Source organism: Stegostoma tigrinum, chromosome 8, assembly GCF_030684315.1.
Source record: "Stegostoma tigrinum isolate sSteTig4 chromosome 8, sSteTig4.hap1, whole genome shotgun sequence".
Classification (NCBI taxonomy): domain Eukaryota; kingdom Metazoa; phylum Chordata; class Chondrichthyes; order Orectolobiformes; family Stegostomatidae; genus Stegostoma; species Stegostoma tigrinum.
Genome location: NC_081361.1, coordinates 79,958,029 through 79,985,664, shown reverse-complemented (window position 1 = coordinate 79,985,664; position 27,636 = coordinate 79,958,029). Strand labels below are relative to the sequence as shown.

Sequence of the window (27,636 nt, the reverse complement as noted above, 5' to 3'; positions counted from 1 at the left end):
AGTGAGGGTGTGCACCCACTCTGTACTGCAGACCCACTTCATGGTTTGTTGGTTTCCTGAGGATGTGTCTGTTCCCACTTCAGCTTGCAAACTCCTTCCATTCTGAGTCAGTCCAACAGCAAGAGCGGGGACAAAAATGCCTCTACTGTTGCAGAGAAGTAAATGTTGCTGTGCACTGTTTGTGGGGTGCATATATTTGAATATTACCTCTGTGTCAGGTTTCGAGAGTTGGACTTTTCTCCAGGAAGGTAAGCTCAATATCAAACTTTTTAAATGTTTAAAGGTGGATAGGGAAGTGTAAGAAACTGCCAACATAACACCAGTTAAAAACATTTAGTCCTAAAGAATCAATCTGATCACTGCAAACAGCGAAATTTATTATTTGTGATTAATAGTGCATTCAGGTAAACTATTTTAAGTCATAACAGATTGTATTAGCTTCTTAAGGTAGGTGTCAAAATATCAATTCTTTTTAATTTAACAAAAGCATACTTCAAAATGTAGTCAGCATATATTTTTGTGAAAATATTAGTGAAGTCTCATTAAAGGGATAGAAATGGTTAGATAGGAATACAAGGTGTTAAGTGGTCATAAAGTTGTAAATAAATAAATAGGTTCAGTGAATGGGCAATAAGGTGGCCGATGGATTGTAATGTGGAGTTATTCACTTTGCTTACAATCAGTGCTACAGAATTTTTTTTACAAAGACACAAATCTTGTAAATGCAGGCATTCAGATCGATTTCATACAAGGAACACAGGAAGTTAGTATGCAGGTACAACAGCAATTAGGAAGGCAAATATTGGTGCAAATTCTGACGAGTACAAGAATAAAGAACTTTGCCACAATTGTATGAATTTAGTTAAACTGACATAGGATATTATGAACAGTTTTCATCAGCATATATAGCAGAGGTATACTTACATTGAAGGCAGCTCAAAGAAGTTCACCAGATCGATTTCTGAGATTACAGGATTGTATGGTGATGAGCAAATTGGATTTATATATTCTGGAGATGAGAAGCAATCTTATATAATACAAGATTTTTAAAGAGATAGACACTGAAGGGTTGTATTCCCTGGCTGGAGAGTCTTGAACATAGGGACAATGTCTCGGGTTGAAGGGTCAAATTTCTAGAACTGTGATGAGGCAAATTTAATCATTCAAAGGGTTGTACAATTTTGGAATATTCTACCCAAAAGGTTGAATATTGTTGAATATCTTCAAAGTTGAGATTAGTAGACTTTTGGTCTCTCAAGCAATGAAGGGATATGTGGAGGAAATTAGAGTAGTGGCATTGCTTTTGTCTTTGTGAACAAAATGTAATGATGTAGCATGGCAAGAGAGATATGTTCTAGAAGAAGGAAGTCTATTCAAACTATACTCATTTCTCCATTTGGCAGATTATCGTGAAAACTTTTCACATTTTCCATTTTTTCCTACTTTCTTGGTATTCTTAGAATTTGGATTTTGGGATTATTTTATACACAATTTAACATTACTAAAGATCTTACTAATATCCTTCTGTGTTGGTAAACTACATTGTAAGGACAATACATGACTCTAGCATTAATATTTCAGCAAAATTCAGACTGAGCTGAATACATCCAATTAGAAAGATAAATTAAGGCAATATACAATCTATTGAAGATGGACAGAGAAAGGAGTGGATAACCGTCAGCCTGGGAGAATGAACAGTTCCCACTGGGGACTATTGGTGGCTGACAATGGTTAATAATCCCAAAATCATTACTTTCTAAGAATTCCAACAAAGTAGGACAAAATGGAAAATATGAAAAGGTTTCACAATAATCTGCCAAGTGGGAAAATAAATAACAAATGCAGAGCTGGATGAACACAGCAGGCCAAGCAGCATCATAGGAGTTGCTTGGCCTGCTATGTTCATCCAGCTCTACACCTTGTTATCCCAGATTCTCCAGCAGCTGCAGTGTCTACTATCTCTGGGGAAATGAATATTCATTTTAATAGTCTGCATTCCTCTAGAATGTAACGCTCTCACCATGCTTTGTCGATCACAAAAGCAAAAGCAATGCCACTAGTCTAAACACAACATGATGCTAATGACATGGACTGCCTCTGGGATTTCCTGATCAGCCATGATATCTCCAACGCAATATCAATTTACATCCCAATCAAGGGTATCCACCAAAATTCCCCCCAAATTTAGGGTGGCCCCGAGGAGAAATCCTTAAGCAGTTTTTGCCATATAATAAGAGTTTTTTTTTAATGAACTTACTGACCAGAAACCAATGATATTGGGTTTTGCACCCCATATTTGATGGATTATGAAATTGGATAAGATGCAAATCCAGTGTTGTCCCCAATGCCTTTGTTTTCCGAGCAGATGAATTAACTTATGTTTACCACATAATGTAAAAAAGGCATGAGTTCTAATGAAACAAATATCCTTTTTCTTATCCATGAAAGCTCCTATGTCCCTTGTTTCAACCAAGAATGGAGAGTGCATTGTCTTCCTTTCATCCCACTACTCCACTGCTCACAACATAAATTTATGATGTTTTACCCAATTACCGATATAATCAATTATATTCTTTATTCACATTAAGTTTAGAATGAAATGATCTGTTAGCCAGGTTCTCTAAGAACCAAAAAAGTATTAAAATGTTGTGTAAGTAGGACATATTTGGCAAAGATTAACACAAATAAAGGCAAAACACTGGAAATCTGAATCAAATTTAGAGAATGGAGTTGTTGGTTGGTGCACTGAGCTGCAAAGGTTTCATTTCCCCCTTTCTAGGTGATATCTTCAGTGCTGTCTAGCCTCCATTGAAGCACTGTTGTTCTGTTCTGTTCTGAATTTATATGGTCTGGTCCGTCATGGTGGGTAGTTCTGTTTCCAGTTTTGCTCCGTAGTGGTACGTAGATGGGGTCTAATTCAACATATTTGTTTATGGTGCATGTGGTTGAAAACCAGGCTGTCAGGAGTTCTCATGCTTGACTTTGTTTTGCCTGTCCTAGTAATGTTACGTTGTCACAGTTAAGCCAATGTCCTTCTTTGTCGAAGGGAATAGAAATGAGGGTGAGTTGATTGTGTTGTTATGCTGCAAGTTGTTGTTGGTGTATCCTGGTGGCGGGTTTCCTGCCCGTCTGTCCTATGTATTGTTTCACGCGATCGCTGCATGGTATTTTGTACATCACGTATATCGGTCTTGTTGAGAACTTCGTGGATACAGTACATTCAAGAATTATGAATTTTGAGAAGAAAACTGCATCAGCTTTGCTGGCCTCATACTGGTCTCAAAAAGGATTTCCTCAGAAATGCCAAGGATGGGTCGTGTAGTGTTTTTTTCTCTTTCAGTAGGCTGTAACCAAACTGAACTCCAAAAAAATTAAAATAAAAACTTTAGCCCAGCAGGCATGTGGTTTTGAATAAATCCCGGAGTTAACTGAAGACATTTGACTTCTAGTAAATCCAGCAATGCACGGGCTATTTAGTCAGCATAAACTATGTGATTCTAAGAAGTGGTTTTGTTAAAAAAAAAAGTGGCCTACTGCCCTTTCTATGACGTGTTAAAATGAACCATGTTCTGGTATCTTCTCAGCCTTTTCAAATGAACGACTGACTATAATCTTTTGAGTACGAATCCTCAAAATATGTATATTAGTTAAGCAGCATCTTCACAACACCCTACACAGTATACTAAATGTAGTCATCTATAGATAAGTATGTAATAAAATTAAAGTATGATGATTTAATTATTGCCTACAGGTACTGCATCATTAATCTCACAAGCTGAAGAGCTGAAATGTTTCACCCGGATGTTAGATGACCTGACCTGTTTCTGGGATGACAGCATGGAAACAAATTCCACTTACAATTTCTTCTATAGCACTGAGTATGTCATTATTATTATGTCATTGGTGTGCAAAGTGTTGCTGAGGAAGTTGCTTTAATTTTTTGAAAAAATTAACCTATTTTTCTAATCAATCTGTGCAGAGACGTTATTGTACACTTCCACAACAGGTGGGACTCAAACTTGGGTCTCTCGGTCTAGGGCATAGTGACTCTACCTCTCTGCCTCAAGAGGGCCCCTACGAGGTTGCTTCAATGCAGAGTATGCTTAATTGATTTACTAAATTGAGGCCACAACTGATCAGTAAGGGGTTTGGTTTGTATGGTGTGTGCAAGCAACAGGCACCCTTACAGTAGATGGCACAGCGCTCTATCTGTTGCTTTATGATGATAGCAGTCCCAGTATACATGAACAGTGGGCATATTGCTAGGTACACTAATTCTGAATTTACAAGTAAATTATCAGAACTGGCAAACCCTCTCCCTCACAATACCACTTACAATCCGATTGAGAAGCCTCAGAAAATTATCCAGTATAACATCTGGACAGAACTTTACATATATTTATTACCATTTCAAGCTCCAAACTTTGAGAGCTGAAACCTCTGCATCCAACAATGCCCTATGAGAGGGAGTTATGTCCACCAGATTCTCAGATGCAAGTGTTAAATACAGTGTATGATGGGCCAGAGGCTGTGTGGGATGGTGTGGGAGTTTCCTGAAGTTTAGATTTGATGACTGTCATTATTTTATCTGTTCCACCGTATTGTCAAGTTTCTTGAGTATTATCGATCACTGACAGTACCTAGAGATAGTAAAAATTGCAGATGCTGGAGAATTCGAGATAACAAGGTGTTAAATGTCAGCTTTCCTGCTGCTATGATGCTGCTTGGCCTGCTGTGTTCATCCATCTTTACACCTTGTTATCACAGACAGTACCTAATCTGCCCGTGCTTGCAGTCAATGTCCAACATTAAATATGATTCTATGACTGGCCAGCATTTGTTAAATAATCATGAATGTGCTGAGGATTACACTGATCACCAAGTTAGGATTGTAAATGGCACATTGGTGCATACTGGAAACTACAAGTATTAATACACAGAACATTGTTCTGTGCAAACAAAAAGAACATGTGCATACCCTAGTCCTGTTTTATCTGAACAAAATAAGCAGCAGCCATTTACTATTTCATTCTTCATTGCAATGCCTTTATCAATTTGAGTCCACTTGTCTGGTATGAATTTAAACAAAGCTTGACAGTTAACTGTCTGTCACCATCTAAGTGATGCAGTCTGCTTGGCAATGTCTTTACCAATCAGAGTCCACTTGCAAATAAATCAGCATGCTTTTCCCATACAGTATAAATGCTGTTTCTCTTTATATTGGTATTCTTATGATGTCTTGATGAAGTCAAGAATGATAAAAATATGTATGCATAGAGTCAGTTTTCAGTTTGCCATTAGAGACAGATCAGATACAGAGATTGAAATGAGCTTTAGTAGAATTAAGGCCTTAGTCCCTGAAAGTCCCCTCAAGCCTGATTTAAATAAAACAACACAGAGGATTATTATTAGGATACAGCAATAGTTTGCACTCTATTTGGAAGCAGGACAGGGAAAAGTCTAGTCAAGTGCAGGAGCTAAGCAAAGAGGCAAGATAATTAGACCCCTTTAAAATCAACCCTGATATTTTGCTCATGTATTCCAGATGGCTCATTTTGATTTTGTGTGGTGCTGTGATGATAGTAGACACCTTCAATAGAAATGAAAATCATGAAAGATGTAAAGTGGACAAATGATGTACATTCAACCAATTTACAGCATTATACAATATAAGTAATCCCCACAATGTGCCACCAACTGTCTCTGAGTACCGACGGCAGTATATTCAAGTACAGTACATACAATACTATCAGTGATGACAATTCTCCTGCCTGACAACATTGACTGCACAGAAGGGGAGGTCACCTTTAGAAGCTGAGCACAGCTGCTCTCCTTCATTTGCGGGAGGCAAAGATTTAACCTTTCTGTACATTGATAAAACTCTTGAGATGCTGCATGACCTGTCTTCTTCCTTTATAGCCAAAGAAGCCAGAAACCATGTCATACAACATCATACATGGTTCTTAGGAATATAATGCGACATGTTTGTGTTATACCAACTGAGGACATTTTGCTCTTTCAACCATTTGACATTGAACTAAGTGAATCATTTTCCAATGTGTCTAAAATCAGACAACTTGTATCAATTGATTCAGTTGGTGAGTGATGATCTTTTTCTTCCTCTTCTCTGACTCAGTTAACATAGTCTCACATTAATACAAATATTTGGTCAGGTATTGTATTGTCTCTGGCAAAAGAATTGGAACTTTAAACATTCAATGGCCTAGTGGTATTATCATTTGCGCTAGGCTATTAATCCAAAGTTCCAGGCAATGTTCTTGAGGCCTGGGGTCAAAGCCCACCACAGCAGATAGTGGAATTTGAATTCAATTAAAATCTGAAATTAGGAGTTCAGTGATGACTGTGAATCCATTGTTATTGTTGAAAGAAACCATCTGGCTCACTAATATCCTTCAGGGAAGGAAACTGCTATTCTTACCTGGTCTGGACTACATGTGACTACAGGCGCACAGTAATGTACTGAACTGTTAACTGCCCTCTGAGATGGGCAATAAATACTGGCCTAACCAGCAATGCCCTCATCCCATGAATGAATTAAATCATATTCATTTTATTTTTCTCATTTTCTGGCCTTCACCAAGTTGGCTAAATGTGATCATCTTGAATACAATCAATGTCACTGTTACTTTAAATATAATAATGTGTATTTATATAGTGCCTTTAATACAGTGTTTGACGGCCAGAAGATCAAAAACCACACAAGATGATGTTAAAGCAGATGGTGCAAAGCATTGACATAGAAGTAGGCTTTAAGTAGCATCTGAAAGGAGGAAAGTGAATTTGAGAGGTGAGTGTTTTAGGGAGGCAATTCCAGAGTTTAAGGCTTGGGCGGCTGAAAGCACAGCCATCAATGGTGAAGCCACTAAAATCAGGTGCTCAAGAGGCCAGAATTAGATGAGTGCAGGTAGTTTAACAGTTATGGGCTGGAGAAGGTTTGATAGGTCAACATGTATAACATGCAAGCAGGACTTGTGTGACAGGACATGAACAATAGATCTGTGAATAACTTCAGGGTCTACAGAGTATAGAATATGGAAGACTATCCAATAGTGCAATGGAAAAGTCAAATCCAGGATCAACAAAGGCAACAGAGAGGCAAAAACAGGGATGAAGTTGGGTATTAATATGAATGTGGAAATAGGCAACCTTAGAAGTGGTGCAGATATATAAAGCAGGAAACCAATCCCAGTTCTAAATATGACACTGGGTTTGAAAACAGTCTGGTTTAATCTTAAACTGTAGCCAGGAAGAGAGTTAGAGGCAGAAGGGAGGAAGAAAATGGATTCTGTCTTACCAATATTTAATTCGACAATATTTCTGCTTAGCCAGTGCTAGATGTCAACTGGGCAGGCTGTTAATTTAGCAACAGTGGAGATGTTGAAAGAGTTAGTAGTAAGATAGAGCAGGGTGGCATCAGCATACATATTAAAACTAAAGCTGTGCATTCAGATCATGTCACAGAAGGGCAGAATATAGATGTGAAAGCAAAGGAGGTCAACGATAGATCCTTGGGCCACAAGTGAGACATCTATGCAGGAACGGGAAGAGAAAACATTGTAAGGGATATTTTGACTATGCTTTGTTGGATGAAAATGGCTTATTTGCACCCACCTGGAGAGGTGTTGGAGGGGATGTCGTTGTCAACTATCTCAAAGACGGAAACCAGGTCAAAAGAATGAGGTGGGAATGTTTATCTTTTTCATGGTCATACAGCATGTCATTTTTGACTTTTAATAAGAGTTGTGTGAGTGCTGTGGCACAGGATTGGAGGGAATCAAACATGGAACTCTAGGAAAGATAACATGATCAAGAAATTTTGAAAGGAGAGAGATCTTGGAGCTGCAATGCAGTTTACAAGGATGGTGGGTTCAATGGTTATAATATTCAATTTGCAAAAAGCTGCAAATGTTTGATCTACACCCAAGTGCTGGCACATTGGTGACATTGCAAAATTTATGTAAGCAGAATTTGGTGTGGATAAGGACATGAGCAACAGTGCAATGTCGCGCTGAGGTTTCTACCTTGTGTGTCTGTGGGGAGTTTGCACATTGTTTCTGTGTCTGGTAGGTTTCCTCAGAATTCTCTGTTTTCCTCCCACAGTCCAAAGATGTGCAGGTTAGGTGAATTAGCTGTTGGAAATGCAGGGTTACAGGGATAGGGTAGGGGGCAGAGTCTGGGTTGGAGGCTCTCCAGGAGGGTCAGCGTGGACTCGGTAGGCCAAATAGCCTGTTTCCACTCTGCAGGGATTCTATGATTACAAAATTTACATTTGCAGCAATACAAGAACAATAAAATAACATCACCACAATGGCTGGTGCAGCTATTATCAAATATCTTTCCATAAAGCGTTCATTAAGACAAAATTACTAACTGATTAAAATATGGTCATTTTTTAAAATATTTTCATTCTATCTCTTCATCCAGTTCTCTTAGACCCACCTTCTAACCTGGCAGTGTATTTAAATGGAAATCCACACCAGCTCCAAATCAGCTGGATCCCACCACGAAATCCAGATATAAATGAATTTCTATTATATGAGATTAGCTATTGGAAAGATAAATCTGGCTCTTCCACAGAAAAGGTGAGTAAATCCAATGATAGAAAAGCATTTATTGCTTGGGCATATGTATTTTTACGAGTATGTCGGTGTATTAACAGTGAGGTGAAACCAGAAGCAACAATAATGTTTCCAATCATGTCATAAAACTGACCCAATGGAAGGCTGAGGGCTTAATGTATCCTGGGAAGTTCCAGGGTACAGTTACTATGTTCAACATCATCCCATACATAAAATCTTAGTAACACAGCATACTAGTACAGAAGCAGGCTATTCAGCCCATTGGTAGAGCAATGAAGCATCGTCTAGAAATTCAGTCCAAAAAATCTTTAAAAATAGAATGTCAAATGGCTTCTTGAACAGTTTGGTGGAAGGAAATAGATTTAAAATGGGTCTTATAGCATATATTATCCGATATTTACAAGATAGTCAGTTTCTCAGATAGCATTTCACTCAGATTTCTGACTTCTCTGTTTACTTCTACTTTTCTACGCCCAAAAGCTTTTCCTTCTCCTCATTGACTTTAATTCACAATCACTTCTTTTGTCTTATTGCCTGAGTTGCAAAGTCAGTTATTTGCATTATTCGGGTGGAGTTCACTTCCAGCTTCATTTTGTATGGATAGGGTAAATTAAAGTTTGGACTGGATGCTAAATAGGACATAATACTGATATAATCAGACACGCACAAAGGCAGATTTGCTTACGCAGCAACAAGTGTTCAGATCCAGTGAATTCAAACATGACTCCCGGAGTCCACTGCAACAAACAGCACAATCTCAGTGCTACAGCGGAGCAGGGACCTGATGTATCTTAGAGGGTTTGTGCTCCTGAGATGCTGCTTGGCCTGCTGTGTTCATCCAGCCTCACATTTTATTAACCTGATGTATCTTACCCTTTTATGTGACTAGGAGGATTGAGACCTAATCCCTTGATGGGCACTGGATTAAAACCCTTGTTCCATAGGCTATTCTCTCTTTTAAGTGCTAAATTAATAACCAACCAATCTCTTCTTTCAGAGAGAGACTGTTAATGCCAAACAACAGCATGATCTTCAAGGCCTAAAGGCTGGAATCAGATACATGGTCCGTCTGCGCACCAAACCTGATGGTATTTCATTTGATGGCTACTGGAGTGCCTGGTCAGAAACAGTATCAGCTGTAACTCCCTATTCTTCAGGTGACTTAAAAGCAAATTAATACCAAGTATTGACACTTTTCAATCTCTATACCTGCAGCATGCAATAAAAGTTTAGACTTTCTCAGTCTTTTCAAACAAGATTCTATAACATCCCATAAATGATTACAAAATACATGGCTTTCTAACAGATAATTGCTTTCTGTGTAAAATACAATTGTGTTAAACTAACAAATGAATCTCATTTTCTAGTTGCTTGCTGTGTTTTGTCTGCTCATTGATTTAAAGTCTACCTTTTATTTTCAGATGAAATACATTTACGCTGTTCAACCTCTGATCTCCAGTACATAACCTGTCAGTGGAAAGTGAATAATACTGTGCCTGGTGCTCTTTATACTTTGTACTACCAGACAAGGTAATTCTACTGTGCAAACATTGATGCTATGGAAACCTCTAAGGGGATAAACTGTTTCAAAGTTTTTTTTGCAGTGGGTAGAGGTTGTGCGGCCCAGGGTGGGATTGGGAGACTGACTGTTTAGGAGAAGAGAGAGCCTATGGAAACATCTTTACTAAATATTCAGCAGATCAGGCAACTTCCATAGAGAAAGAAACAGAGTTAATGTTTCAGCTCTGATGTAACGGCACCATCTGGAGAAGTTATTCCAGTTTTTTCCTCCCCAGATCACAACTAATCTGCTGAATATTTCTCATATTTTCTGTCATTGTTCCAGATGTCTAGCATTCATATTATTTCATTTTTTTTATTAGGCAAAGTGGGATGTTGTTTCAAAGAAACATAGAAAATAAGAACAAGAGTTGGTCATTCAATCCTGCTCTGTCATTCAATATGATCATGACTGACCATTCAACTCAATTCCTTGTTCCTCCTTTCTCCCTGTAGATCCCTTTAGTCCAAAGAAATACACATACTCTATCTTAAAAGCATTTAATGATTTTGTCTCAAACACTTTCCATGGCAGAGAATACCACAGACTTACCACTCTCCAGTTAAAGAAATTTCTCTTCATTGCAGTTCTAAATGGCCTACCCTGATACTTAGCTCTTCTTCAATAAGGTGAAGTGGAACTTATATCGAATACAGCAACTAAGGAAGGTTTTTGAATTGAAAGCAAAAGTGGAAATAATTCAATACTTTAAGGTGTACATCTCAAATACATCTGCATCTATATACCATTCTTGAACAATAGATAAGCCATACAATGCACTATTATTCCTCTCTAAAAGACATACATATAATTATTTATGGAATACGAGTAAGTGTCCAACTTATGAACACTTGTACTTATGATCATGATTGCAGACAGGAGCGTAATTTTAAAGTTTCAACATATGAACATTTGTTGTACTTAAGAATGACTGTTTCATATTGTCCTGCACTGCATTCTGACTCGTTTACAAATTGACTTGTGATTAGCCTCGTGAATGCAACACCTTCAATGAACATTTGTTTTAGAATAGGACAGGGTCTGCATTAGATAAAAACCTGATGGAATATTCCACGGGAAAAACAAATCATTCATATTGTTGAGCACCTGGTAACATCCTCTAAGGGCTCATTAGATGTCCTTGTACTTTCTTGGGTTCTCTAATATAAAATAGATGCCAAACCTGTTCTGGTCAACTCAACTCACCATATTCCAGTTTGAACACACATTGATATTCTGAATTCATTAACAAGGAGCAGGTATTTAAAAGCCAACACTACACACAAATAAGTGAATAATGGGGGAAAGGTTTAGAAGCAGGCATTTGGCATGTCTTCATAGTAAAATAATTGCCAGAATTAAAGATTTCAATCAGTTGCTGGAGGGAAATAGTGCCAGGTAAGGACTGATTAGGGATAGTCAGTGTGGCTTTTGCAATGGGACATCGTGTCATCCAAACTTGATTCAGCTTTTTGAGGATGTGGCCAAGAAGATAGATGTGACCATAATGGTGGACATTGTCTATATTGACTTTAGCAATGCATTTGACGTGGTTCTGCATGGTAGACTGATTAGTAAAGTTAGATCCCATAGGATTCAGGGAGAGCTTGCCAATTAGATACAAACTTGTCTTGATGGTAGGAGACAGAAGGTGATGGTACATAGTTGTTTTTCACCCTGGAAGCGTTCTACAGTGATTGGCACTGGGTCCACTTTTTTGTCATTTATAGAAATGATTTGGATGAGAATATAGGAGGTGTGGTTCGTAAGTTTGTGGATGACTCCAAAATTGGTCGTAGGATAGTCAGTGAAGGTTATCTAAGAGTACAAAGGGATCATGATCAATTGAGCCAATGGCTAAGGAGTTTAGATTAGATTCCCTACAGTGTGGAAACAGGCCCTTTGGCCCAACAAGTCCACACCGTCACTTGAAGCATCCCACCCAGATCCATCCCCCTATAACCCACACACCCCTGAACACTATGGGCAATTGAGCATGACCGATCCACCAAGCCTGCACATCTTTGGACTGTGGGAGGAAACCAGAGCACCTGGAGGAAACCCATGCAAACACAGGGAGAATGTGCAAACTCCACACAGACAGCCACCCGAGGCTGGAATTGAACCTGGGTCCCTGGCACTGTGAGGCTGCAGTGCTAACCACGGAGCCACCATTCCAGGCGAATGTGAGGTGTTGCATTTTGGTAAGATGAATAAAGACAGGATTTATGCAGTTAATATTAGGGCCCTGGGGTGTATTGTTGAACAGAAAGACCTAGGAGTTTAGGTGCATAGTTCCATGAAAGTTGTGTCACAGGTAGACAGGATTGTAAAGAAGGCATTTGGCACACTTGTCTTCATTGCTTGGAACATTGAGTATAGGAGTTGGGATATCATTTTCTGGTTCTACAGGACATTGATGAGGCCACTTTTGGAAGACTGTATACAGTTCTGGTCACCCTGCTACTGGAATGACATTATTAAATTGAACTGAGTGCAGAAAAGAATTACGAGGATATTGTCAGGACAGGAAGGTTTAAGTTATAAGGACAGGCTGGATGTGTGTGGACCTTTTTTCACCGGAGCATAGGAGGCTTAAGGATGACCTTATAGAGGGTAATAAAATCATGACGGACATTGATAAGGTGAATACCAAAGGCCTTTTCCCCATGGTAGTGGAGTTCAAAACTAGACGGCATAATTTTAAAGTGAGTGGAGAAAATATTTAAAAGGGACTGAGGGGCAACTTTTTCACATAGAGGGTGATTTGTCTGTTGAATGAACTGAAAGAGCAAGTGGTAGACGCGGACATTTGGACAGGCACATGAATGAGAAGGGTTTAGAGGGATATGAGTCAAACGCAGGCAAAAGGAACTAGTTTAATTTGGGAAACCTGGTTGGATGGGTGATTTGGAGCAAAGGGGGGTCTGTCTCCGTGCTGTATGACTCTACGACCTTAGTTCAATTTCCAATAGCCAGCTCTGTAAATCCATCTCTCTTTGCTTCCTAAGCCATGTCCTGTAAAGGTGATACCATTACTTATGGTCCAGGTTAAAAATCTGCTTCAATGTAATTAGTTCCTTTACACAGGCACACCAATCCTGTGCTTAAAGACAAGAGAAGGCTCCAAATGGGTTCTTTGTATATCTGGTTAGGAAACCTAATTTTTACAATTCAAGCGTCTGGTAGAATATTTTTTAATGGAGCTGCACATCAGACTCATGTGGATATGTGAAGAGATATTTTGTGGTCAACAATGGAAGTCCATGTTGTTAAAATTGACAACAGGTTTTCAGATTTTCCTTTGCAAGTAAGAATGATGATTCCAGAGCACCCCTTTGTGGTCAGTGGCAAGTATAACTATAGTCTGAAAATACATACTTGAAACTCAGATGTCAAACTCACAGATAACAAAGTGTGAAGCTGGATGAACACAGCAGGCCAAGCAGCATCTCAGGAGCACCTGCTTGGCCTGCTGTGTTCATCCAGCTTCACACTTTGTTATCTTGGATTCTCCAGCATCTGCAGTTCCCGTTATTTCTGTAAAACTCTCAGTTGTTTTCAATCTGGAGACAATTGTAAAGGCCATGACAATGATTTACAAGATGTATTGAAATGCTACAAACAGAGTCAAGAAGTATAAAATTATGTATTATAGAAATGGGCAAATGTTCTTGCTGTTTTGTCCCAGTTTATCACAGATTTTTGCTCAACTTGTCAACATTTGCTCTCTGCAACATCTCCCATTGCTGTGCAAGGGCAGCTTGCACCAAAATGTAATGATGGAGGAAGGTAAAGCAAGATAAGTGACTGGTCACTCATGTCATCAAAGTTTGGAAAGTTCTAAACATTTTCTGATGTGCATTTTGTTGCCGTCTATTGAACAAGTTGTTACTTTTTCTGTCAGGAAGGTGGAATGGAAAAAATGTAGCAATCAGAGAAATGCCACCACAAGTGATGCTATCACATATCGCTGCACAATTGCAACATCAGAAGTTAATAAGACTGTTATTATCATTAATGCATCCTACCCAGATCACACACAGACGTTTTATAAAAAGCCCTTCAGGACTGAAAATGTTGGTAAGTGAGACAGAATTAGCTACCTTGGCTACTACAATAATTTTCCATAGACCACACCTGTCTACAGTGCACCTAATTACTGTAATCTTGTGATGTGTCTGTTATGGTTACCATTTCTCCTCCTTTCTAGCACGCATAAACGCCAACTAAAGGAAGTAGACTTGCATCTAGATCCATCTTCCCAAATTGTAAAAGAGGAAACAGCTTCATTTATGCCACATTTGAAAACTGAGCACATTCCAAACTATTTTAAAGCCAATGTGCTACTTTTGAAGTTTAGTAATTCAGTAATTAGAAAACAAAGGTGTCAATTTGCATGTACCAAGATCCCACAAACAATTAATGAAATAACTGACATTTATTTTCAGGTCATGTTTGGCCATGATACCAGAGGTCTCAGCTGTTCTTCTTCAAATAGTACTGTAGGATATTTTACATCAACCTGAGAATGCAGATGGGGTTGTTGTTACATACTTTATCTGAAAGGTGGCACCTCAACAATCTAGCTTGTCAATCTAGTTTGTGTGTATGTATGTGTGTGTTTGCTTGTTTGTTTGTGTCTGCAGTAGACTTACACCCACAGCATTTCTGACGCAGATTCTGGATTGTTACCAGCTAAACCACATTGGTTCACACTGAATTAAAGAGCTGCCCAGATTTCCAGTGTTAAAATTAGTGGCTAATATTGTGAAAAAATGTGCAAGAACTGTCTGTTTCTTGAAAGATAGGTGCTATCGTTGACAACAGGTTGCAACTAAGGTACATTTTAGCAGGACTTCTTTTTTGTTTATTCATTCGTGGGATGAGGGCATCACTGGCTAGGCAGCATTTATTTCCCATTCCTTATTGCCCAGAGGGCAGCTTAAGAATCAATCACATTGCTCTGGATCTGCAGTCACATGTAGGGCAGACCAGGTTAGGATGGCAGTTTCATTCCCTAAAAGGCATTAGTGAACCAGATGGGTTTTAGAAGAATACTTCTGGAAACAGTTTTCTTAACTGATAATATAATTATACTAATACGTTTTATTTCCTTTTACCGAAACCTCACAGTTCGGCCTGATCCCCCAAGAATTGTAAAGATTGATATCAACACAACTGGTGGGAAACTTCGTCTGTTTTGGGAGCCACCAATCAGGAAATTCCTGGGACAAATGATTTATCAGATCAGATACTCTGGGGAAAATGGCACAGACTGGAAGGTGAGTGGGCGAATGGGGCGAATCATTAGACAGCCAAAGAGGTAAGATTGTTATCAGACAGGACTGCAATCTTCACACCATGGGCCAACAAGCCGGACTCTTAATGTGGATGATGTGATGTTTACCCACGCACAGGCTACAAGTAACCAACTAGGGCCATTAAAAGAACCAATTAAGATTAATCTCCAAATGCCAACATGAATTTTCTAGTCAGCATGGAAATCCCCACTGAGGTCAAAATGTAGGCAAAGGATGGAGATGGACACCCGACAGCTTACCAGCCTGGAAGGTGTTGGTGGAGGGCCAGTGCTCCATCCACCAAGGTAAAAAAAACTCTTCCACTTACCATTTTCATTGAAGTATTGTTGGGACTGTTGATCATCCAGTGATGCGCGGTTGTTCCTCCAACATGGTCGCTTTTACTTTGTGTTGAAAAGTATAGCCTTTTATATGTGAACACTATAAACTTGCTCAGCAAGGTTTGTAGATTGTTCTCCCAAGATTCATCCTGATTAGGGGGTCATCGGTGGCCTAAGGAAGAGACCGAGTGAGACACAGGGAAAATGGGTCAAAGGGCTAAATGAACAAGTAATGGGCAACATATGATGGGAATGTGAACTCAAGAAATGGAAAAATCACATTGTGGTAGGTGGAGGAGGATAAGATTCATCCAGAAATTTCATCTGTAAGTCAATACTCTTGTTGTTCTAGATCAGAATGCATCCTGCTTGTTGATCTTAAACATTAATCACCATGTCTCTGTCTATCTTGATTCATTTCCCAGTGTTTAAGACAAGCTTGTGAAAAAGTCTGAGATGAGACAGACTTGTGACCGAGTCAATCAATCAGTACGAAGATTAAATGTTGTTGATGGAATGAGCTGGTGAATTAGTTAATGCATTTAGAGGATTTTAATGAATAGAAATTAGCTGGATTTTACTCTTGGAATAGAGAATGATAAATAAACTAAGTTAAAAATAAATTGTAGACAACACATTCAATGAATTTTACCAAATTGACAAATGAGTACAAAGTGGAAAGTCATTCAGACCAGCACACAATTTACTTTGATCTTATGAATAGGTAACCAACTTATTTTCCAAAAGTTGTGAGGTATTTAGTAAAGGCATGCAGGGTAATTCAACAATTCACATTTGAAATGATGAGATATACTCATAAGGATGTACAGGTCATAGTCAGAACAAAAATGCTATTGTACCGACACAGTCACCTACAGCTCTCTAAATATATATCTCTCTTTACTGGAAGCATTGTTCCTCAAATGAGACATCTGATCATAAATTTCCCTTTCCTGTATGACTTTTGTAAAAGATAAAACATATAATTATAGCAAAATTGATGTCATGATTCAGAATTAGCTACACAGAAAAATCCAAAGGCGATAGTAAATGCATAAGCTGTCACTAGGATGCAGTGACAAGTATTATTCCACAGCACAATGTTATAGGTCTTTGCCAACTTATTCTTTTCATAAATAATTCCAGGGGTCATTCTGGGCAAGTGCTTTGTTTTATGAAGATTCATTCTATTCAAATTGAATTCACTGAAAGAAAATGATGCATGATGTACTCACTCCCTGAGACAGATGTTATGAGTCTACACCATAATTATATCATGTGAAGATGATATATGAACTTGTAATGCTTGATTATTCTGACCTTCAGCATGCTTGGCACCAAAACAGATTTGCTTTGGGCTCCAGTAAATAGCGACATTTGTCTAATTGGGAAAAAGATTTGTCTAACTCTGTTTTGTAACTGCTAAGTAAAAAATGAGAATTATATACTTTTATTACGCATACCATCTCATAAATTACATTTTACAATTTGTGCATGTGAATCTTGATCTTTTTGTGCATTTGTTGGTAAAGGGAGAAAACGAAAAACAGATTATGCAAATTGCTTTGCTGTTTGTGAATGTAATTCTGTTTGGCTATTGAATTGTGACAGATGTTTGATAAATAAATTAATTTATGTGAAGTACCTTATCTGAATTATATGAGACCACAAAAATAATTTTCTAGTAAAATTAGGGTAGCACGGTGACTCAGTGATTAGCACTGCTGCCTTGCAGTGCCAGGGACCCGGGTTCAATTTCACTCTCAGGAGACAGTGTGGAGTTTGCACATTCTCCCCATGTTTGTGCGGGCTTCCTCCGGATGTTCCAGTTTCCTCCAACAGTCCAAAGATATGCAGGCTAAATGGATTAGCCATGTCAAATGCAGGGTTACAGGGTTTGGGTAAGGAATGGGTCTGGGTGAGACGCTCTTCAGAAGGATCAATGTGGACTCAATGTGCTGAAAGGCCTGCTTATACATCATAGGGATTCTTTGATAAAATGAATTCTTGTAGCTAAAGTGATGGCTACACCAGCAATTACTCAGCAATCTCTGTGAGATAACACCAAGGCAAAATATGAATTAACTTAAGTTGGCAGCTATTCCATTAGACCTTGAAGGAGATAACTGATTGATAGTTGCACTGAGCTTATCTGAGTTTATAGCATAGTAGTCTGTGAGTTAGCACCATATAGCCAAGAAATTAGTAAGACAAATATTTCAAAATAGAATGCAATAATCTAGAAACTTTGGTGGTTTTGTGCTATTTCAATTGTTCACTGATGTCTGATGGCCATTATAGACAGGGAAAGCAAAGGCAGCGTTAGACCATACTTTGAATTTCTTAGTATTTCTTTCTAGACACTACTTATCCAGAAGCCATTGCACAGTGAGGTTTTGGATCTTCCGCACAGTAAAACATATTACATGCAACTTAGAGCTAAACCCAATGGAGTGACATACAGAGGTTACTGGAGCAGCTGGTCAGACACCTTCACTGCTACAATCCCAGGTTCCATGAGTAAGTGTGATATATTCCCAATTTAACAATGCTAATGTCAAGGCATGCTCAGTACTTTATTTAACACTAATGCTTATGTTTAAGAGGATTCTTATTCCAAATTTCAGGCTTTTGTTCTGACCTGCAAAAATCAAGCAACAATTCCTATTAGATTGTGAATTTTGCCTGCTTTATTCCTAGATTTATGCAGAAGGGTTACCACACTTAAAAAACATACCTTTTAAAAAAATGAAAATACACAACAGCTATAAAGGTATAAAGATGAACAGTTTGAATCAAGTAGGATTCTTTAGCAGAACTCAAGCAGAAACTCAAACTGAATGCTTTGGAGAGTGAGATCCCCAGTTCGAATTGAGATTCCTCATTCCTTTTAGACAGAGCTCTTAAATTCTGAAAGGAGGAAACAGGGGTGGATCTTCTGTTCATATCAAACGGATACGGGCAGCATGTTTACTCAGTGGTTAGTAATGCTACCTCACAGCACCAGGGGCCCAGGTTCGATTCCACCCTCAGGCAACTGTCTGTGTGGAGTTTGCACATTCTCCCCGTGTCTGCGTGGGTTTCCTGTCCATGGTCCAGTCTCCTCTCACAGTCCAAAGGTGGATTGGCCATGCTAAATTGCCCGTAGTGTTCAGGAATGTGTAACTTAGCTACGTTATAGGCAGATAGGTCTGGGTGGAATGCTCTGAGGGTCAGTGTAGACTTATTGGGCCAAAGGGCCTGTTTCCACATTGTGAAGATTCTATGAATCATGATTAATGTCTCAGAAAGTTCTCAGGTTTTCCCAGGACACTTCAATACACACACTCTCCTCATAGCTTTCAATGTGAAGAAGCTGAGAATTACAGAATTGCTAAGGCACAGAAACAGAACATTTAGCTTATCTTATCTGTATCAGTTCTCTAAATGAGCAATTTACATTCCTCTAGCATTTCCCCCATAACCCTGTACAATGTTTCCAAATAACTATCTAATTCTGTTCTGAATACCTGGATGGAATCTGTCTATGCCACATTCTCAAGCAGTGCATTCCAGATCCTAACCATTCATATGAAAAGATTTTCCTCAAATTGTCCTTCAGTAAATTCTCAATTACTACACATTTAACTACCCACCAAATTAAGTTGAAGCTTCCATAGCCTCAATGTTGGTGATGTTAAATATTCCACAATAGTATTCAAAGTTCAACAGGGAATTTTCAGTGTTGTGGCCAACGTTCTTCCCTTAACTCAGTACAAGTAAGAACAGGATAAGTGGTCAATCATTCTGCAGCTTGTGATCTTTTGATCTATGATAGCTGCTGCACATTCTGCACAACAATACACTCTAATATACTATGCTCCAAAATAATTTGTCATACACAGTTCTGTGTAATACTTAAGGTGTTGTATGAACAGAATTCCTTGCCCATCTAATTTAATTGCCTTTCTCTGACAGATCCGACAGCAGTGTCTCTTGTTGTTGGTGTCACACTCCTATTGGTGATAGCACTTTTTGTGTCCCATCTCATCTTTCCAAATGTCTACAGGTAATGTAACAATATCAGCAGGTAAACTTCATTCAAAACACCATAATATGGGGTCACTGGTGTCAACAGAATCAATTAGTAGAATATTAGAAAACCCTGGATAGTAACTACCTCCGTATCTAAGTACATACACTTCACTATTGCTTAAGTGTTCTTCAAAGCACCAAGGGACAGAATACATGCAAAACAAGTTTACAAACTTAGGGTTCTGCACACTACATCATATGATTAAGTACGATACTTGGTATATTAACAAGATTATAAAAGATAGGGTTAAAAACTGAAATTAGAAATTATGCTGGAAGATTGAATCAATAGTGTGCCTGAGGATTTAATCAATCAAGAGATCTACAATATTCTGGCAAATGGTGAGATGTCAGCAAAGGAGAATGTAATTTCTAATGGCTTGGGCTTCACATTACATGCAGAACGATATTAGCAAAAAGCAATCAGAGTTTTCCCCCAAAATTAAAAATTATATCAATGCTGCAAATATGAGGAAAAAGTGAGTCATGGGGGTACATGCTGAATCATATTTTTAAAAGCTGGTGCAGTCAGTAGTTGAATAGATGGTCAATAGGACCACACTGTGTTCCATTCATCAAACAGACCATTTAAAACTTGGAGCTTGCATAATACAGTCAAAACCTTTGCCACCTTAGCAGCTGACATGCTAAGAATGAGATTTGTTTTTCAAAATCAAGTTCCCTGCAGTTGGTTGATGCAAATATTTTGCACTTAACTCCATCCTTTTCACCAATCTGTTTACATTGGGAGGCAATTGTAAATTGAAACTGACAGCAAGATGGCTAAACCACACATCTAACAAATCTACTGCAGAAAGTGGACTGGAAATATTGAAAGCATTGGTTGTCATCTTCCAAAATTCTATAGACTCTGATGCAATTCCTACAGATTGGATGGTAGCTAACGTAACCCCACTATTTCAAAGGAAGATTTTAAAAAAAACAAAGTATTGCAGGCCTGGTTAGCCTACATTAGTAGTGAGGAAAATGCTAGAGTCTATTAGAAAAGGATGTGATACGAGACCACTTGGAAAACATCAACAAGATCGGACAAAGCCGTCAAAGGCAAATTATCATTAACAAATATTTTGTTGGTTTTGAGGATGCAACTAGTAGAACATATAAGGTAGAATGAGAGGATGTGGTATATTTGAATATTGAGACAAGATCTCTTCTAAGGGGCTAGGGGGCAAAGTTAAAGCACATAGTATAGGGATAATATATTGGCATGGATTGAGAATTGGTTGACAGACAGGAGACAGAGCGTGGTAATAAATGGGTATATTTCTGAGTGTCAGGAAGTGACTAGAGGGATACAGCAAGGATCACTGCTTGGTCCCCAGCTATTCATAATACATATAAATGACCTGGAGAAAGTCTAAATGCAACATTTTGGAGTTACTATTGATGCAAGACTAGGAGGGACTGTGAGTTGTGAGGAGGATGCAAGAGGATTTTAAGCTGATTTACACAGGTCAAGTGAGTAAACACATGGCAGATGCAGTACAATATCGCTAAATATGAAGTTATACACCTCAGTGTGAAAAGCAGAAAGGAAGAGTATGATTTAAATGGTGATGTATTGGTAAGTGTGGATGTAAAAATGGGTATGGGTATCCTTGTACACCAGTCAATGAAAGTAGGCAAAGAAATGCAGCAAGCGATTAGGAAGGCAAGTGGTATATTGGCTTTCTTTGCAAGAGGCTTTGAGTTCAGAAGTAGAGATATGTTACTCGAATTATGCCAGGCCTTCTTGAGACCAACTCTTGAGTTTGCACACAGTTTTGGATTTCCACTTTAAGAAAGTATATACTTGCCACAGAGGAATGAGAGCATGAATCATTTCAAGCTGATGTGTGCAGGTCAAGGAGGCGTAATATTCCATGTACATAAGGCACACAGCAGTAAACTGCAGTCTGACCATACTTCAACATTGAGCAGAAATGTTCAGTACTAAAAGACTTTGTAACTATCAAAGACAAATACATTTTGAACAGGTGGAACAATAGGACTGAGTGGAATAGTATGGAGGAGGAAAATCCAATTAATGAAAGTATTAGCAGTACAAGAGAAGTAATCAATACTCACAGATCTTTCAGTTTTCTGGGAAAATAAGGTGTGGAGCTGAATGAACACAGCTTCTGAAGAAGGGTCCAGACCCGAAAAGTCAGCTTTGCTGCTCCTCTGATACTGCCTGGCCTGCTGCGTTCATCCAGCTTCACACCTGGTTATCTCAGACTCCAGCATCGGCAGATCCTACTATCTCTTTAGTATTGCGGGTTATTTGATATTGATAGGACTTGCAGTATTTAAATGACATACAGCATTCAGAGAGCAATGACTCTAGTCCTCAAATTTAGAAGCCTTATCCTTGTCTTCAAAACTCTCTATGGTCCTTCCCCACCCTAGCTCTGTGACCTCCACAAACCTCACAACCCTTTGAGAACTCTGTGTTATACACTCCTATTCTGGCGATTTGAGAAGCCCAAATTTCCTTCATGTGACTATTGTTGGCTGGGAATTCAGCTACTCAGGCTTTATGGAATCCTCTACCATCTCTCTGCCGTTCTTAAAGAGGTCCTTTAAAACCCAGCTTGTAGATAGAAAGTTTGTTTTCCTGTCCCAATATCTCTTTGCGTCACTCGGTTTCAAGTCTTATCCAACAACACTTCTGTGAAGCAACACAAAATATTACCAAGAATTACAAAGTCTTGTCATCTTAAAGGCACTGTACACATATTATTTTGGGACTATTTAGTTGTCAAAAGATATTCAATAATCAAAAGATGATTGCTACTGGAAGGGTGCAAAGAAGTTAATTTTATCCAGAAATGCAAATTTTCCTTAATAATCATAGTCTTTCCTTGTAAGTGATGTGAAGAACAAGCTCTGGCCACAGATTCCAAACATGGAACGGCTCCTGGAAGGATATCTCACTGATTTTCAGAAATATTCCCAGGTAAGGCAGTAATTCAATTATACAAACAATGCTGGTAATAAGACCACATTTTGCAAAATAAATCAGAATTTCATTTTACAAGTTTCCAGGGAAATATCTAGTAACTGGGGTACAAAGATTGCAAATAATTTTCATTTTATCTTTCTAATGTTTGGAAGAAATAGATAACGAAGGATAGTGAAGTTGTTAAGTAAGGACTTTTCTTCAGTAGTGACAAAGGAAGATGTGAAACTGGGTACAATAGAAAGAAATGGAGAAGTTAGGCAAGGGAAACATCTTTTTGGCATCCCTCCATACGCTTAAGATGACAGACACGCAGCAAATCAAATCTGAGATGGGCTTGCTTCATATAGTTCACCACTTTTACTCAAGGCTGAAAGAGACCAACCTTTGAGAAGCATGTTCTATCACAAGTATGGCCTATGAACTGGTTATCAGGTTGTTTGGTGTTTTGAGTGATGGTGCCTGTTCCAAGCTGCTGTAGCCACAGGGTTGTCAGCATTTTCCTCTGTCATCAGCCGGTGTCTCCCAGAAGCAAAAATCAAAATTTGGGTCATACATGTTGCACTTGCAAGCATCCACGAATCAGAGCTTTGTGCATTTTATCAGTCATCTGGGTCTGGCTTCCTTGTCATACAAAAAAGTCCTTAGATTATGCAGGTGCAGTCCATCTTTAAGGGCATGGGCCATTATAAAATAATTTCAGAGAATATTCCCTCAACTAGATCCTGCGATGCAGGGATTATATTATGCACAAATTTGGCCAGGCTGGTCTGTATCAATTGGAGTTTAGAAGAATAAAGGATAATCTCATTGAAATGTGTAAGATCCTGAGGGGACTTGACATGTAGATGCTGGGGAGACGTTTTCCTTTGTGGGATTGACAAGAACTAGGAAACAACGTTTAAAAATCTAGGGTAAGACAGAGATGAGGAGACTTTTTTTTCTCTCAGAGGCCAATTAATACGTGGAATCCATTTGAGAGTAAGCTCATTGAATAGTTTTAAAATTGAATTGGGTGAATTTTTGATTGACAAGAGAATCAAAGGAGGGAGACATGGCATGTAGAGAAGAGAACACAGTTAGATCAGCCATGATGTTTTCAAATGATGAAGCAGGCTTGAGAAGCCAGATGGCCTATTTTTGCTCCTAAGTCATATGTTTGTTATGTATGTATCCTGCAAACATGTCAGTTCCAGTGAAATCATTTGCACTTTGATAGGTAGGGAAATAGTACTGCCGAAATTGGCAAAACTGGAAGTGAAAACAGGCACCTAGTCCTATGACTCACATCCTAGAATGGTGAATGGCTGTGAGCCATCTTTTCATTTGGGAACTATGCCAGTTGACTGAAAAGTTATCAATGTGGCTCTTCTGGCCAAGATAAAAGAAAGGAGTATACCAGGCAATTAAAGATCTGTCAGCCTGACTTCAACTGTGGTTAAGCTTCTATAATTGGGCAAAAATTTGAATGAGGTAAATAAATGAATAAAAGACCAGTCAAGAAAAAAATTGTGATAAGATTCTTGGAGTGAATATAGAGTGTATCGATAAAGTGTAAGCATTGACAGAATTTACGGGTTTTTTGTGATTAAAATGTTTTTGTGTGTTAATTAGTATATTTTCTTGCCTTCCAAGTGGTTTGCCCAATTGCTTTGCTTTTTCCCTGTAAAAACTTTTGTGAATTTAGAATAAAGATTATTTCATCATATACTTGCCTCATAGCTTTAAAGTATAACATCTCTCACACATACAATCACATGCACATAGGTGAAATAATAGGTGGAGAGGAAAAAGGTTTACAACCTGGAATTATTTCGGGTCAATTTCGCAGCAGGCCTGTAGCTACTTGAATCAATTGATGCTTTCACGAGAGTGTAGATCTTGTAAAAGCCACAAGAGCTACAAGACTCCTTGTAATTATCTGGTCAGGTGTTTAGCTCTCAGGTGAACTTGTAGCTGGACAATGACATCATATGTTAATCCCTCATCAGTAGTTTATCACTTATTTTAGTCTCTGATGTAAGCGATAAAGCTGTTGTGAGTGCAAAACAAATGCATTTTGTCTCCAGATTGGCCTATCTAATCTAGCCAACAGAGGTCAGCATACCCATAAATCTCCTCATTCCACAAAAAAACTCTACAAAATTAGCCCCTTAATTTATTTTACCATTTATGAAATTGACCCAATGTCTGACTATTAGTACACTGATTACCAGAACATGGACTGTTTTCAAATGGCTGCTCAACTCCAGGCCAGTTCAGTCACCAGCTCTCCAATTGGCCTCAGTGACCTTGAGCAAAAGAAAGATCAAGAAATAGTTAAAGCATTCAAGTAACTTCAGGAGCTTATTAACATACATAGGGTGAAAAAAGGATGTATTGCTTTCCAATGACCATTTCTCACAATTTATTTTCAAAATCTAAGAATGAATAACCAGTTTGAGAGATTCAAAATTTTAAAGGGTAACCATCAGTCCTGGGTTGAGCTTTGCTACAGATAAGAATAATGGCCTTTGAATGACTTACAGATGAGCCATCTGCCCATTGGTGGTACAGTGGCACAGTGGTTAGCACTGCTGCCTCACACACCAGGGACCCAGGTTTGATTCCAGCTTTGGATGAGTGTCTGTGTGGACTTTGCATATTCTCTCTGTGTGGGCTTCTGCTGGGTGTTCTGGTTTCCTCCCACAGTCCACAGATGTGCAGGTTAGGTGGATTGGCCATACTAAATTGTCCATAGATCTGCAGGTTAGGTAGATTAACCGTGGTAAATGCAGGGTTACTGGGATATGGTAGCAGGTTGCGATACTCTTCAGAGGGTCAGTGCAGACTCAAGGGGCTGAATGGCATCTTTCCACAATATAGGGTCCTTTAATTCTATGAACTGATTGAACAAATAGTTGTGAAAGATAGAATTACAAAGCATGTATCTTTTTCTCCATTCACAGCCTTTGCAGCCTGCCTGTGACAAAGTTGTTGATGATGAGATCCTGCCTCCAGTTCTGGAAATCATTTCCGAGATAAATGAAAGTGAGAACATAAAATGTGTTGAAATGCATGAGGATGTCTGTCAGAAACACCACTTCAGTGAATCCTCCAACATCAATCAACACAGAGGAATGCCAAATCATGAAACTGAAAATTCCAACACCCCTAGTCAGAATTATATCATTTTAGATTTGCAAGATACATCATCTCTTCCTGGGGAAAATGGCAACTGTCACAAGAGAGATGGATCTAGCTCATTGCAGAATTCTCAGCCCCAAATGTGTCCTCTGATCTCTGACACAAAGAATCATAAAGGAGTCATCCAAAATGACATCAACGGGAATAAACAGTTCTCGTCAGTGCAGTTGGTTAACATCAATAGCATGAAGCAACAATATCCGACATCGTTAGACAGTTATGATGACATGTTCCATCTCTTTGGTTGCTTGAATTTCCCAACAACTTTTGATTATCGATCAATGAGTGCAACAGACATTTCAAACCATTCGTATCTCCTGCTTCCTGATTTGGACCCACATATTTTCTCACAACAGCTCTCATTGGCCAAAGAATAAAGCTATCCACTCAGGTGTACAGTAGTGCTCAATGAAGACATATGTAATCAAATAGATCACTTGTGCTCATCTTTGTGGCTCCTTTAACTACAGTTGCAAACTCCAGTAATTTCTTTGAATGCTTATCTCATTGTACCAATAATGTAGTAAGACTTCACTAAGCTTCTTCATTGTTAATTAAAAAACCATTCTTCCACCTCACTGGTACACAGCAAAGTAGATTTCTGAAAATGAGTTGGAACCGGGCATTTGTACACTAATTTCTCTGTGTACACCTGTTATGATAGAAACAATGGCATTACTTGGCATTGATTTCACACTAAGCAATGAATTTTGAAGACAGCTACAAGATATTATGACATGTAATGTTCCAGTATAAAGATATCTGCCTTGCCTTCAGTCATTCTTTCAGAGCAATACAGTCAGCGTTGAGTGTTTGTTCAGTCAGTTATGTCTATGTAATGTACAGTAACATCAGTAAACACAGGACCAAGAGTATGCATAAGTCTGTGATATTATAGCAATGTAAATACTTAGTATTCTAATAAACTTCAAGATGTCCGTCTCAACAGGAACAATCTTTGTGGTATATTTAATGTGAGCTAACAAATAGGACAACCCTCAGACCATAGCACACGTGCACTGGTGTTTGACACAAGAAACTAAAGCATAGTGTCATGTTATAATAGCAGCATGAGGGCACAAAAAGCTAATAGAGTGGCCTGTAGAAAGAGGCAGCTGGTTGGTACTAAATGCTGAAATGGAGGGAGCAGCAGAATACCCATTATCTGTCTGAATTCAGAAATGAAGTCAACAACCATGAAGAAGCCTTTGCAACAGTGCTCTCTCTTTATAGAAGAGATCACAGCTGATTTTATTTTTAAAAGAAAGGGCATTTTAAAAAGGTGCTGAAGGACAGCTGCAATGTACTAAAATACAGATAAAAACACTGAAAAGAAACAACTTCTACATGAAAAAGGCCTTCCCTGTGTCCAGTCGGTTCTGCTATCTTGCTTCTCTAAAAAGATGCAAAAAAAACTTAGAAGGCACATGTGATGTCATCGCTTTCTTTTATCGGCACAAATGCCACCAAGAAGCAAAGACCTGCAAATTTTAAAGCTGATACAATGGAAAAAGAGAAGAGCAATAGCAAGTTTTAAAGAAGATGACATTGTTATATAGTTTATACTCTGATATTTTTAAAGACCACAAAGAGCACAGTTAAAATGGAC

General features: G+C 38.6%; 1 protein-coding gene across 1 annotated transcript; it reads left to right on the top strand.

Annotated features, from left to right (window-relative positions):
- Nucleotides 1–116: 116 nt before the first annotated feature.
- Nucleotides 117–26,958, top strand: LOC125456527 (thrombopoietin receptor-like). Its single transcript, XM_059648262.1, has 12 exons — nt 117–248; nt 3,752–3,878; nt 5,920–6,098; nt 8,446–8,603; nt 9,598–9,757; nt 10,022–10,130; nt 14,069–14,244; nt 15,298–15,446; nt 18,166–18,325; nt 19,763–19,853; nt 22,751–22,838; nt 25,790–26,958. Exons 1-12 carry the CDS (start codon nt 137–139, stop codon nt 26,402–26,404), a joined length of 2,124 nt encoding a protein of 707 aa, XP_059504245.1. The 5' UTR covers nt 117–136; the 3' UTR covers nt 26,405–26,958.
- Nucleotides 26,959–27,636: the final 678 nt, after the last annotated feature.